The 13,794-nt window shown below is 41.4% G+C and overlaps 1 protein-coding gene across 1 annotated transcript; it reads left to right on the top strand.

Annotated features, from left to right (window-relative positions):
* Positions 1-3,114: 3,114 nt before the first annotated feature.
* LOC123581323 (eggshell protein-like) lies at positions 3,115-3,569 on the top strand. Its single transcript, XM_045447343.1, has 2 exons — positions 3,115-3,217; positions 3,319-3,569. Exons 1-2 carry the CDS (start codon positions 3,115-3,117, stop codon positions 3,567-3,569), a joined length of 354 nt encoding a protein of 117 aa, XP_045303299.1.
* The last annotated feature ends 10,225 nt before the right edge of the window (positions 3,570-13,794 follow it).

Genomic DNA, 13,794 nt, shown 5'->3' with positions numbered 1-13,794 from the left:
TTGCTGGGGGCTCTGCTCCCTGCTGTATTCATTCTGGGTCCAAGAGGATGGAGAAAACACCACTGGAAATAACACCAGGCACCAGGCAGTGTGTACCAGCTCTCAAAAGTGCTACTGGAAGTGACACACTTCAGTTCCTCTTCTGTTTTATTGGCCAAAGCAAGTCATGTGACTATACCTGACTCGAAGGAAGGGAGAATATGATGCTATCTTATTCCCATGAGAAGAAATAGGAATATTTAGAAGACAGCCCTAGTGGATGCCACAAGTGCCCACCTAAATACACCTGGCAGATGTCTGAATCTTCTGCAGGAAGCACAGGCTATAAGGTGGCAGCAGGAGGACTCAAAGTCACTTTTTTTCTGCCTATCAATTTCTCTTCCCTGGACATCTTTGACACAGAGGCTCCAAAGCCACATGATTGGGGTATGCTGCAATTTAGTATATTAAAACTTCTTTAAAGTATATAAACAAAAACATTTCACTGCATACTGGTTTTATGTATCAACTTGACACAACACACAAATGATCACTTAATGTCATCCAGTTCAGCCACCAAGTTTACCGAGTTGCCACTACAATTGTTTTCCCATGGATTCTACTCGTAACTACCATGGGATGCCAGCATTTTGTTTCTGGTGGGTTTCTTGCTTGATTACCAGTCTACGAAGAAGAGAATGAGCTTCACCCCACTGGTGATTTATTTTCACTTTTACCTCATTTTGCTTCTGAGCCTCATTAATGTTGATTACCTTTTCCTTCTCTTATGTTTACTTGTTATGTATTATAATTATTTCTGGGTGATTTTCTAAATTGCATGAAGCAATTTGCTTTTTGTTTCTGTAGCTTCTGTAAAATATTTTTCTCTTTTAATTATTTAAGAGTATTCCTCCAGAAATTAAAGTTTCTGAATCAAGAGGTGAGAGATTTTTTCAGGCTTGTCATAATATGGGCCTAATTTTGTTGTTCCTCATATATTTATAAGCATATGTTGTGTGCCAGATACTTTCTCAGGTGCTAGAGAAATAAAAGAAAAAAAATCCTTTGACCATCAATAAATGTGCAGTCTGGCATGGAAGGTTGGTTGCTGGACAAGCAAACAAATCAGAGAAAGAATAGGGCCCTGGCAAGCTCAGGGCAGGGGCACTAAACCCACCCAGAGGGCTGAGGGAGGAGAGAGCATCATGGAAGCTGAGGTAGATGCTACCCTCATCCTTTTGGTCTTCCTACCCCAGTGCCTACCCCTTCACTTCCCAACTGCCAGCACCAGCATCAGTTTGCCTCCACTAGTGGAATAGATAAATGCCAGAGGACTAGTGCCTCTGGCAATATCCCCCTATGCACTCACTGATGCCCACTACCTGTTCTCCATGATCTTCCAGAAGTTTGCAGCAGGACTGAGCCCTAGTTGCCCAAAGTAGCTGCCTGACAATTCATATTCCCTGTATCAGCTGCCTTCCCTTCCCCTTCAAATTTTCCAACTATCCCAAAAGTATTCCCTGGAACTGCCTTCTAGATAAACCACTTGCAATAGTTCTCAGTGGCCCACACTAGGTAGTCACCTTCATGGAGATGTAATAGCTGCTGAATCACAATAGATGAGGAGCAGTCATGGAGGTAACATAAGGGAAAAGGAATTTCAGACAGAAGGAGAGTCTGGGCCAAGACAAATGAACTAAATCAGTGTCAAGATCTGTGTGAGGGGGCAATGACCCTGGAGTTTTAAAAGGCCCCATCCACTGAGCTCCAGCTCAAACATGGCTTAACCATTGACCAGAACAGAACTGTCAAAGGATGTGAAGACTGTAGACAGCTCGGACATCTAACCTCATGTCAAGAGCATGACTTCTGGATCCAGACTATATGATTTAAAAACCTGGTTGTTCCATTTATAAGCTTTGAATTTTGAGATACTTTCCTAACATCTCTATGCCTCAATTTCCTCATCTGTAAAATGAGGATAATAATAATTCCTACCAAATAGTTATTGTGAAGCTAAAATGAATTAGTGATTGCCATGTTCATTGTTAGCAGATATTATTACTATTACTATCATTAGTCTCTGTGACTAATTCAGTGATGTCTGACAGGTAAATCACAAGGGGAAGGGAAGATTCAGTTTCTGACTTCTGGGAATTCATGGCCTAATAGGGAACAGACATATTTATACGAGTAATAAAGACCCCTAAGTGAGGATAGTAACAAAGTGAACACAAAATATTGTAGGAATTGAAGAGAATTGTTCATTTTGAGCTGAATGGACCTGAGAGGAACTCATAGACAGGGTTCATATAGACCTGAATCTGACAAACAGATAGGATCTTGGAAGCAAAGGTTCAGGTAGGAGTGACAATGTAGAGGCAAACTCTCCAGAAGGGTAAAATCATGTGAGCCCAGACAGGTGTGTGTGTGTGTGTGTGTGTGTGTGTGCGCGCGCGCACAGGCAGAATAGCAAGGAGCCCCATATACCTAAAGGCCAGGCTACGGGAAGGATTAAACTGAGGGGTAAAGCTATAGAGGGCAAGATGCTGGCATTTCATGGGGCAAGGGATGACACTCTCTGAAAATTTCAGAACCAGGAAATCAGGATGAGACAAAGAGCCAGAGAAGGCATGGTTGCAGATGTTCAGATCAGAGCTAGCTGGGGAAGGTCCAGCATATAAGAGCTAAGAAAGAAACTAAATCTTTTCATCTTATTTTTAAAAAAATTTTTTTTTCAACGTTTACTTATTTTTGGAACAGAGAGAGACAGAGCATGAACGGGGGAGGGGCAGAGAGAGAGGGAGACACAGAATCTGAAACAGGCTCCAGGCTCTGAGCCATCAGCCCAGAGCCCGACGCGGGGCTCGAACTCACGGACCGCGAGATCGTGACCTGGCTGAAGTCGGACGCTTAACCGACTGCACCACCCAGGCACCCCTCATCTTTTTTATTTTAAGATAGTTCTTGAGAGCAGCAGATCCTTGTTCTTTCATATCTCAGTTCACACCAATCAGAACCTCCAATTTGCCTGTAAACATGAAAACAGGGTGGTTATGTAATGAAATAAGGTTTATAAAGGCCATAGCACAATGTCTGATACAGAATAACCGCTGACACCTGGAAGTGGTGATTATGGTGTTTGTGGTAATGTTGGTGATGATGGAAATGATGGTGTTAATCATGGTGATGGTGGAAGTGATGCTGGATGGTACTGGTGATGATGGTGGTGATGGTGGTAATCATGGTAATGATGGTGGTGATGACGATAATGATGATGATGGTAATGATGACATTGATGGCAGTAGTGGTGGTGATGATGGTTATGATGGTGGTAAGGTAATGGCAATGGTGATGGAAGTGATGGTGGGAATTGTGGTAATTATGGTTGTGATGGCAATGGTGGTGATGGTGGTTATGACAGTGTTTATGGTGGTAATGATGGTGATGATAGTGATGGTGGTGATGATAACATGATGGTGCTGATGGTGGTGATGCTGATAAGTGATAGCGATGGTGGTGATATTGGCAGTGATGGTGACAGTGACGGTGATGGTAGTAGAGGTGGTAGTCGCAGTCGTGGTGATTAAAATGTTGAAGGTGATTGTGATAATAGTGAAGCTTAATGGGGAAAGACCAAGCTTCTTGGATCAGAGGGTAAGCACCAGGTCTGAGCAGGTGACCGTAAGGGGAGTCCTGGGTCTGCAGGTTCTAATTAGATCAGGACTTTGCTGAAATTCTCAATCATGTCACATTGGATGAGAAACCATATCCATTACAAATGGGTCACACACCCTTGTTAACCTCTGAAACAAAAGCAATGTCCCCTGACACTCATTCTTCTGCCTCTCAGAGATAGCAATGAACAAGAAAGAGGTAGATGGCTTCAGAAATGGGAAAGGGCAGTGAGAGAGTAGAGACATGATGGAGACAAGAAAGAGAAGAGAAGGCAGAATACAGACTTGCACATGTAGGTAATCAGAGTCATTGTCTTCTGCTTTCAGAAGGTCTCAGCCTTCCACAGTGGCCATTTCTAGGTCCATCTTTCCTTCCTGGGGGGTCCAGTTCTAGGCATTGCAGCTGAACAGCTATATAATGGGAGCCTGCTGCCACCTACTGGCACTGGCTCTATTCTGTAACACCTGATGTGCACACATAGCCCAGAGCAAGGAACACAGAGCGAAGGAGATGGGGTTCGCCAGAATCTGAGACAGCACTATGGGAGTATTTAGCTTGCAAAACTCCCTTCCTCAAGTTGGATCCTAAGTCACCCAAGGAACACCTTAGAAAATGCAGCACAGACAGGCTTTAACAAGAATCTACGGAAGAAGCAGTGATCATCAGTGTGTGAATATTCCCCTCTGGTGGTTAATGTGCTCAAGTGCAGGATGCAAGTCCAAGCCTTACAGAAATTCTCTGCAAACTCATAAACTTAGCAGGACTTAAAGCTCAGAGTGATGAAGATATTACAATTGCCCTTAGCCTTGTGGCTTATGTAATACTTTTAGGGATTCTCTTCTTGGTGTCTTCATCTTCATATTTGACATTTCAGCATATCAGCCTCTCTTCCACTGTGGGTGGGGGTTTCCCCTCTATGGGTCTCTTCCCTCTCTAGATCCTCCCAGACACCCTCAGTCTCTCGGACCCCTACATGCCCCCCCCCACCAACTCTGACATAGTCCCAAAGTCCCTGTGATATCTCATCCTCTACTCTGTGGGTGGCAGATTGTGTTCATGTAATTGGTGTTTATTTTAATGAACAATTGCTGTTTTGTGTTTTCAAATAAGAGTGTCAATGAAAAAAATCTTCTGTCACTCTTTCATTTAAAAAAGACATTGTGATACCACCCAAAATTAAGGCCATTATCAAACACAGAGGTGTCCTACCTATATTAATCTAAATTAATAAAAGCTGGGGTGCCTGGGTGGTTCAGTCAGTTGAGCATCCAACTCTTGACTTCAGCTCAGGTCATGATCTCACAGTTTGTGAGTTTGAGCCCTGTGTGGGGCTCTGTGCTGACAGTATGAAGCCTGCTTGGGATTCTCTCTCTCCTCCACTCTCTCTGTCCATCCCCCCTCTCAAAATAAATAAACTTAAGAAAAAGATAAAAAACTATTAAAAATAATTAATCAATCAATCAAATAATAAAAGCTATTCCTTAGACTGAAATCCACAGGTCATCACCTAAGACCCACAATCTTACAGCCATGGCTCTCCCAGTGATCTCTGAATACAGTTCTCTATTCCTCTTCAATCCCAGGGCTGTGGGCACATCCTCAGGTGAGCTCAGTAACTGTCATTGTCATTTGCCCAAGTATGGGTGGCAGTTTTTCTCCATTCCCCCCCACACCCGCTATACCACACCCAACCCCCAGAACACTCACCTCTCATGTGCATCTTCAGTCTTTCTTCTACCTCCATGTCTTTGCAACTGTAGTGGCCCAGGTCACATCCCTCTCTTCCCTGGGTCCCTGCAATGTTCCCCTGACTGTTCTCCACACTTTCATTATTAACTTAATACCCAGTCCCCTCATCATGGCCACACTCATGTTATGTCTCTGTAAAACCTTTCAAAGGCTTCTCATTACTTTCTGAATAAAATATAAACTCTTAGGAGGGTGTATTCAGTCTGGCATGAACTGATGCCTGTTCATCTGTTACACCCACTCCTTACCTGCCCCATCAGTCCCTGAGACTTCATTCAAGAGCTTCAAGGGTTAAGATCCTTTCTGGCCCAGGGTCAGCTCATGTGGTTGTTTTCTACAAGTACCAGTCTCCTTGATTTCTGGAGCTGGCTCTTCTCTTCCTTCAGATTTTAGCTCAAATGTCACCTCTTCAAAATAATCTTTTCTGATTATTTTTGCTAAGTAGGATATTATTTGGAACAAATTCCTTGAAGGCAATATAATATTCCTCTCATTCTCCATAATGTGCCTATGTGAAGCACAGTCCCTCAATCCACATATTAGATAAATATATATTTATGGGTACATTGGAGACCTTCTCGGTGTGAATAAGATGTTTCAGGGTAGACATCTCGCTGGCTGTAACTGCGAGGTTATATTGACTTTGAGGTTATTTGTTAGAACTCTCACTTTCAATCGCCAGAGCCTGGATAACTCTTGCATTTTCTTGAAAAATAGCAAAGGCTTGGGAAGAAATGTCAAACTGCCAAATTGGAGAGGGATGACAATATGATCCTGGGAAGGGTGCCCCAGAGGTTGAATCATTCATCATCAATACTTGGAACTCTCTCTCAAGTGCGTCCTTGTGCCAAGCAATTTCTGGAAGACCAAACACACATCATCATTTTCTCTTTATAACCACCTATAGGCAAGTATACACTTGTTGATGAGAAAATCATCCTTGACATACAGTAGGCACAACATAAACTTTTTTTTGACTGACTGAATAAATAGATTCAATTTCCACCTTTAAAAAGGGACTTCACTGGAGAGTCCAGACACCCCAGGCAGTGCCAGTGACAAGATTACAGCTGTGGGGTGTTATGAGCCTGCATACAAATTCTACACTAACACTCTTTCTTGCAAGCTCCTTACCATTGTGGAAAGATTCATTCATTCAATAAGTCACTTACTGAGCCCTGTGCTGGGAGCTGGGGCTGCAGCAGTCAGCAAGGATACAGAGTGCCAGATGTAAGGCACAAAGGCACCACTTAGAGGTGTACAGAAAACAGTTGATGCTCATCCCATCAGTTGATGAGACCCCTGGCCTGGGCCTCATGAAAAGAAACTGCCATGGAGTAGGATGTGCTGTTGGTAGAAAGCTTATAAGGAAAGTGAATGTATCTCCAATGTGATGCTAACCTAAAGAAAATCCACCATGCTTCCAAGCAATTGATAATTCCAAAAATATTGGTGCTGGAATCTGGAGAAGGCAATAAGACATTCAAGGGAAACAGAGGAGCTACTGAATGAGGGTGAGCCAGGCTCATTACAAGACTGGTAAGAGGTATCTCTTAGACCCTTGTGGAATGACCAGTGCCTGACCATTTGTCCAGGTGCATGTGTGTGTGTGTGTGTGTGTGTGTGCGTGCACACACACACACACACACACACTCACACACACTTTATCTTACAAAGATGTTTTATGGAATGAACCTGCCCTGTAAATATTCTTCAACATTGGATTCTCTCAAAAGCACAAAATTTTTTATGTTCATGACAAAATCTAAAGACAATATCAACAAGAAAATTCCTTACAGAATGAAAAAAATCTAAAACAGTATGCAAATAGTTGAATGAAACACAAATGTAGCCTTGATGTATTAATAAGTCTTCTTAATTAAATTATTAAGAATTACCTGAACCAATACATTGAAAATATTCTGTATACAAAAGCCTCTTCTCAGAGATACAAATGCACAATAGAATACTCTCTGAAACAGAAAATATCTGCAGTAAAAAATCTGGTTAATCCTCTTCAAACTTTCATAGATGATTTTGATCCTTGTGTCCTATTTTTTTATAAAGGGAGAGTATGAGGACAGCTAATGCTTTTCAGTCACCTTTAGAAATAGGGTCCTGTGAAAATAAGTTGTGAAACACTGAAATAGCTATCAGGGAAAGGAACAACAGCTACATAAAGGAAGGACTAGGATGAGTCTGACTGTGTTGAAATTTCTGTCAATATTAACTCATGGTTTTGAGCAGATAGATAATACAGTATGTTCTTGTGTGTATTTCCTAGGCCTACTGAGGACCCTAGAACAGGGTTTCTCAACCTCAGCATTATAGACATTTTGGGCCTAATAATTATTTGTTGTGGGGTCATGCTGTGTGTTGTAGGATGTTTAGCAGCATACTTGATCCACTAGGTGCCAGTAGTAGCTTTCTCCAAGTTATGAAACCAGAAATGTCATCATCAAATGTCCTTTTGGAGGTATTACTGCCCCAGGCTGAGAACAAGTGGCCTGGACACAGTGGCATCTTGGTAGCAATGAGCACAATTAGCATCTAGGTATTGGTTCCAAATACAACTCACCATGAATTCCAGCAAAAGAAACAAATATGAACCTAGAAGTTGTCTTATCAGAAAGTAAGGATGAGTTCAAAGCATTATAGACCCATGTCAACAGGAAAGAAGAACCAGCTCAAAGGGGCTCCCATGGCCAACTCTGAGACCATTTAAACCTTGAAATAAATACTGATAAACTATTATAATTTATTGAGTAAAATTAAAAACCTTGAGTCAGTGATAGATGATGATAAGCAGATGATAGATACATACATACATACATACATACATACATGTACATATATACATGTACATACATAGATGAAAGACAGATAATAGAGAAGAAATTCTTCCTTACAATAGAATGAATACCAATTAATACATGTAGAAGAAATAATGAATTTAGAAACATTGCCATTTGACAACTGTGATAATATTTGATTCAGGCAAGAATTATTATTGAATGCTACAAAGTGAAAGTTTGGTTAAAAAAAGATATAAACATATCTTCAAATTATTGCCCTACTTATTAATTCTTAAGGGGAAATAGTAACTTTAGAGTGGAGAAACCTGACAGATATCATCCAAACCTAGAGATCAAAGTTAACCTCTATCAGCAATAGGACAAACTGATATTGTGAGACTCCTGTAGTGATGTCTTGAGGACACAACCTCAGTTGTATAATTTTCCCGCAAAAAAATGCATAGACTGAATCTAACCTGTTGACAAACTCAGACTGAAGACATTCTATAAAACCATTGGCCTGTACTCTTCAAAAATGAAAGATCATAAAAACAAGAAAGACTGAGGAATTGTTCCAGAATAAAGAAGACAAGGAGTCATGACAGCATTTGATAAACTATACGAATGTATGATAAACACAACTGATGAACTATATGGAGTCTAGAATAGATAATAGTACCTATATGCTTCCTTCATGATTGAGATTATTGTGCCAGGTTTGTGTAGAGGATATACTTGCCTTAGGACACACATAGGAGTGTTTAAGGGCACTGTGTCTGCAACCTTCTCTAAAATGGTTCAGAAAACCCTATAATTGTATGCATATATGTAAACTAAGAAGGATAAAGCAAATTAGCAAAATGTGAGCAATTGGACAATCTGGGTGAAAGGTATAAAGGAGTTCTTTGTATTCTTGAAATTTTTTGTAAGCTCAAAATTATTTAAAATGAAAATTACCAATAAAAATGGAAATCAAAACTAAGTAATGTCCTGCCTTAGCACTGTGAGTCCCAATCTGGGTCCACAGGTTGATTAGGTCAGATGGCTAAGATCATAGAAACACACTTCATGGTTTTTATCAACACAGCATGGCATGTTTGGAGTAGATAGCCAAGCCATGTGTTTATTAAATTTCAAGCCATCTTATTATTAAGGATAAATTTCAGTAGCTTCCACATTTGACTGTTTCCTTGGATCAGGGTGATGGGAACTTGAAGGTGGGAGGGACTGTTGTGGTAGAAGTGTTATAAAGGCAGAGGAGCTGAGAAATAAAGGGTCCTCTGCTTCTGCAAGATTGCCTCATCTCATTCCATCCTCACCTCCCTGTGCCAGGGCATGGGTTCATTGCTGCTTCCCATTCTTGTTCTTCTGTTCATTCCTGGGTTTTCATAAGATATACACCCACCACCAGGACTTGGTGACATCCAACACCCCACACCAGGATTTGGCTATAATTTAGATAACACAGTAGCTACATGTACCATGAGTGGTTTGGGTGTGAAGCAGGAAGAGGGGTGAATGCTTCATCATGAAGAACCCAGCATTTAATGAATCACAAAGCTTCAGACTAGGAAGGATTTCCTCACATTATGCCCTCTAATCTCTCCATTTTCATAGAATAGGAAGCTGAGGCCCAGGGAAGGGAAGCTATCATCACTTGGAGAACCACTACTTAGGAGTCATGGCTTCCCAGACATCCCAGGGTAGTAAAGAGAAGATAAAGAAGAGGCAGTCTTTCCAACAGAAGTATAACCAGCCGCTGTGAAGGTGAAATCCACAGGTCCATGGAATATGGGTGCAATGGCACATGCTCATTGTGAGTAGAATCTTGTTTTCTCTAAGATTTGGTAGATGTGATAAGACATGGACAACTAACTGTCTCCCTGGCTGAAATAGAAATTACATATATATATAATGTCCTCTTCCATGTGACTATGCAGCGTCGCCTTCTAGAAAAGGTGACATAATCCTTACTCCATTGCCTTTGAGCATAGTCATAAGACTTGCCTGGAATACCAGAATGTTAGCAGAAGTGAAAGGCACATAGACTTTTAACTGTGCATATGTGATTTGGATGGTCTTCCTGTTCCATTTTAAACCTCCACAAAAAGAACCTGATCCAGAGAACCAATGCCCCTTCAGCATAAAGACACAAACTGTGCAGACCAGATCAGCTGAATCACAGATTTGAGAGTGTGACAGAGAATGTGTATTGCTGTAAACCACTGAGTTGTTAAGGTTTTTACTATGCAACAGAAATGAATGCATGATTCAGCCCATTTTCCATATTGTATCTTTTTCAATCTTTTCCCAAATGAGCCTGTAACAACTGCCCCTGTAACAACTCACATCCCATAATAAGTAGTTAAGGTGGTTACTGTAAAGACTGGAAGCAGGAGCTTCAAATGTTTCCTTTTAACAAATCCTAGCTGATGCCCATATCTACTTGGATACACAGATAAATGCAAGCAATCCTGATATCTGTGCAAATTACAGCAAGTACGTCCTCACTACCAGGTACTGCCCCCAAAGAAAGGAAGCTCCATTACCTCTTTACAGCACATCAGCCATGGAAAAGAAAAGGAGCCCAGGTCCATCACTCAAACCATGTCCTAAATCTAAAATGAAATGCTAAGACATAGGGAGGTAAAGGGAATGCAAAGAGGCATTGAATGGTTAGACCTTTAGGTAGGAAAATGCAGAATAATTTAGGAAGATGGAATCCATCTTTAGGTTTATAGATTGATGCACAAAAGAAACAAGACTGGTGAGCTTCCAGGATGGCTCACCCAATTCTGTTTGATTTCCCCTTTCTAATCCAACCCAGAAGGAGTGATTTCACCAGATCACATGATGAATAAGTGTGGAGACAGGGTAAACTCAGCTCTCTTGACTCCATACCTTCAATTCCTTCCTCTGTACCTTGATACCATTATTAAGAAAACCATATCTTCTCTGTCCACATTTTAGGGGAATCTTAATTTTCTTCAAATACCAGTCTTTAAAACTGAAAATAGAATGGTCTGAATTCACGATTCTTCCAACGAGTTCCATGTAAGCATATCACATGTATGTATTAACGACCCCCAATGCATCAGAACTAGGGCACCCATGTCTTATAACCCGCTCCCATTCTGACTTTGGGCTTGGCCAGGTGACCTGCTTTGACCAATGAGACACCATCAAATACAGTGGTCCTAGAGGCTGAAGTCAGACTTACTCATTGGAGCTTGTGCTCTTAGGAAGTTTCTCATTTGAAGAAGTACCATGGATGAAAGACTGCATGGAAAGAAATGCTCACCTGTGCCTGCTGAGCCTAACCTCTGATCTACTGTCCAACTGAATGCAATCACATGAGTGATCATAGGAGAAATCAGCAGAAAAAACTTCCACACAACTATAGAATTGTGAGATATAACAGCTTATGTTGTTTTAAGCCACTAAGTTTGGGGTGGTTTCTTGTGCAGCAAAGATAACTGATAAATTCAGGACGTTCTGAACACCTCTCACAGCTAACAATGCACTTCACCCATCTAGGAATCCAGAGAAGGCCAATTCCCTTGATCCATAGGCTGTGTGGTATCTTCTGCAGTCAATGATTTACATGCTAGCTTGGACTTCACTCTTCTCTCCTGAGTTCCAGTCTATATTTCATTGCTATCCCATCTGTCTCCTCCTCTCCAGCTTCCATCCTCTTTCCAAAACACTAGTATATTCAGAACCCATCAAGCCGTACCAGACAGAATAAGCCTTCAATGTGTCCTAGAAGAGGTCCAGGACCAGTGCACAGAAGATTGCAACAAAGTGTTCACACATAGTCTGCACTCTGGTCCCTAAGCCCAGAACCCAACTGCCTACAGGATGCATCAGAGGTGAGAAGCAGCATAATAACAATGTTACATGTTATGCCTTACACTAATTAAAGTTTTAATTGAAGGACAGTTGGAAGCCATTGAAGGCTTTAAGCCAAGAGTCACAATCCATCTTGCGGCATTGGTTTGGAGGGCAAAGGAGAGGAATCAGGGAGTATAGTCAGGGCACTTTGAAGATAATTCAGTCAAGGGACATCCATGGGCTTTCATATAGCTGGGGCAGTAGGGATGATACCTTTAAAAGATATTTATGAGAACCTTATGAGTGTTCAATTTTTACTGGCTGGGTAAATATGAAGAATAAAGAGGGAACAGTATATGCAGATAGGTAGGTAGGTAGGTAGGTAGGTAGATGCATAGAGAAATAAGGGAAAGAAGGAAAGAAAAAAGCAAAGAAGGAGGAGGGGGAAGGGGGAAGGAGAAGGGAATAAAATGCCAGGCACTGTTCTAAGCATTTTACAAATATTATCTAATTCAATTCTCCTGACAATCCTGAGGCAGCATGGCACACTATTATGTCACTAGAGATTATTGTTAAAATTATATATATATATATATATATATATATATATATATATACTCACTCCCCCTCCACCTCCATGCTAGAGTGTACTTCTCCACCACTTCAAATAGGCTGGGCCATGTGACTTGCTTTACACAATGTAATGTCAGCAGGTAAAAGTAACAAAAGATTATAAAAGTGTTGGTACATTTTACCTTGTCCCTTTGTGCATCTGCCATTGCCATGAGAGAATTTAGAAAATCTAGGCCTTTGGTCCATGCAGAAGGATGAAAGACATGTGGAGCAGAGCCAGTCCGACAATCCCATTCAAGATCAACTGACTCCCAGCCAGACTGCAGATGTGTGAAAAATAGATGGTAACTGTTCTATTCCAGTGAGATCATGTCGCTGCTTGTTATACAGAATATTGCAGAATAACTCATCGATGCAGGGTATCATTGTCATCCCTGTTCTACAAATGAGAAAATGGAGGCACCAAGAGATTAAATAACTCATCTGGTGGTGACAGCCATGTCCTTGGTCAGAATAATTGTTGAGAATAGTGGTGCCATTAACTGAGATGGAGACACTGGTTGAGGGGCAGGGCCGTGTGCTAAAATGATGGACTTAACGTTGGACATGGATGGTGCCTGCAAGACCAACAGTGACTATATCAGTAGGCAGTGGAATGTGTGGCTGTCTTGTCAGGAGCCCTGAGCATGGTTGAGGGAGCCTAGAGAGGGAAGAGTGTTGAGTGAGAGCTGCTGAGGGTCTACATCTCCTGCCTGTGAGACATCCTGGTCCAGAAAAGCTCAGTCTGTAGTCCCTCATGCACTGCAGAAGAAAGAATGAAGGACAAGGCCTGATTGATTTATAATTTTCTCCATTATGAGAAATAATCACCAAGTTGAAAATAAAACCAGTGGTCCTTCCAGTGCACCACTAGGTTTCACTTTCCCAATGTAGCCTAGAGTCACAACATACATTTTCCACATTTATTCTTGGTATTGATTTTCCTAAAATCATGGAATAAATGATAAACACCAGCTGGGACAGAACTCTTAGTTCCATTTGCTTTCGGTTGAACCTGGTGATTGAAACACACATTACCACCTTGTTTTTTGCAGTGATCCATTTTCATCTGCCATCCTTCCCCATGTGAGGAGCTGCAGCCTGCCTCATCAGCCACCCCACCTTGTTTGTAGTGGTCTTGGATCAG

This window comes from Leopardus geoffroyi, chromosome A3 (genome assembly GCF_018350155.1).
Source record: "Leopardus geoffroyi isolate Oge1 chromosome A3, O.geoffroyi_Oge1_pat1.0, whole genome shotgun sequence".
NCBI lineage: Eukaryota > Metazoa > Chordata > Mammalia > Carnivora > Felidae > Leopardus > Leopardus geoffroyi.
The sequence above is the reverse complement of the archived record's forward strand: the minus strand, read 5'-3'. Positions and strand labels throughout refer to the sequence as shown.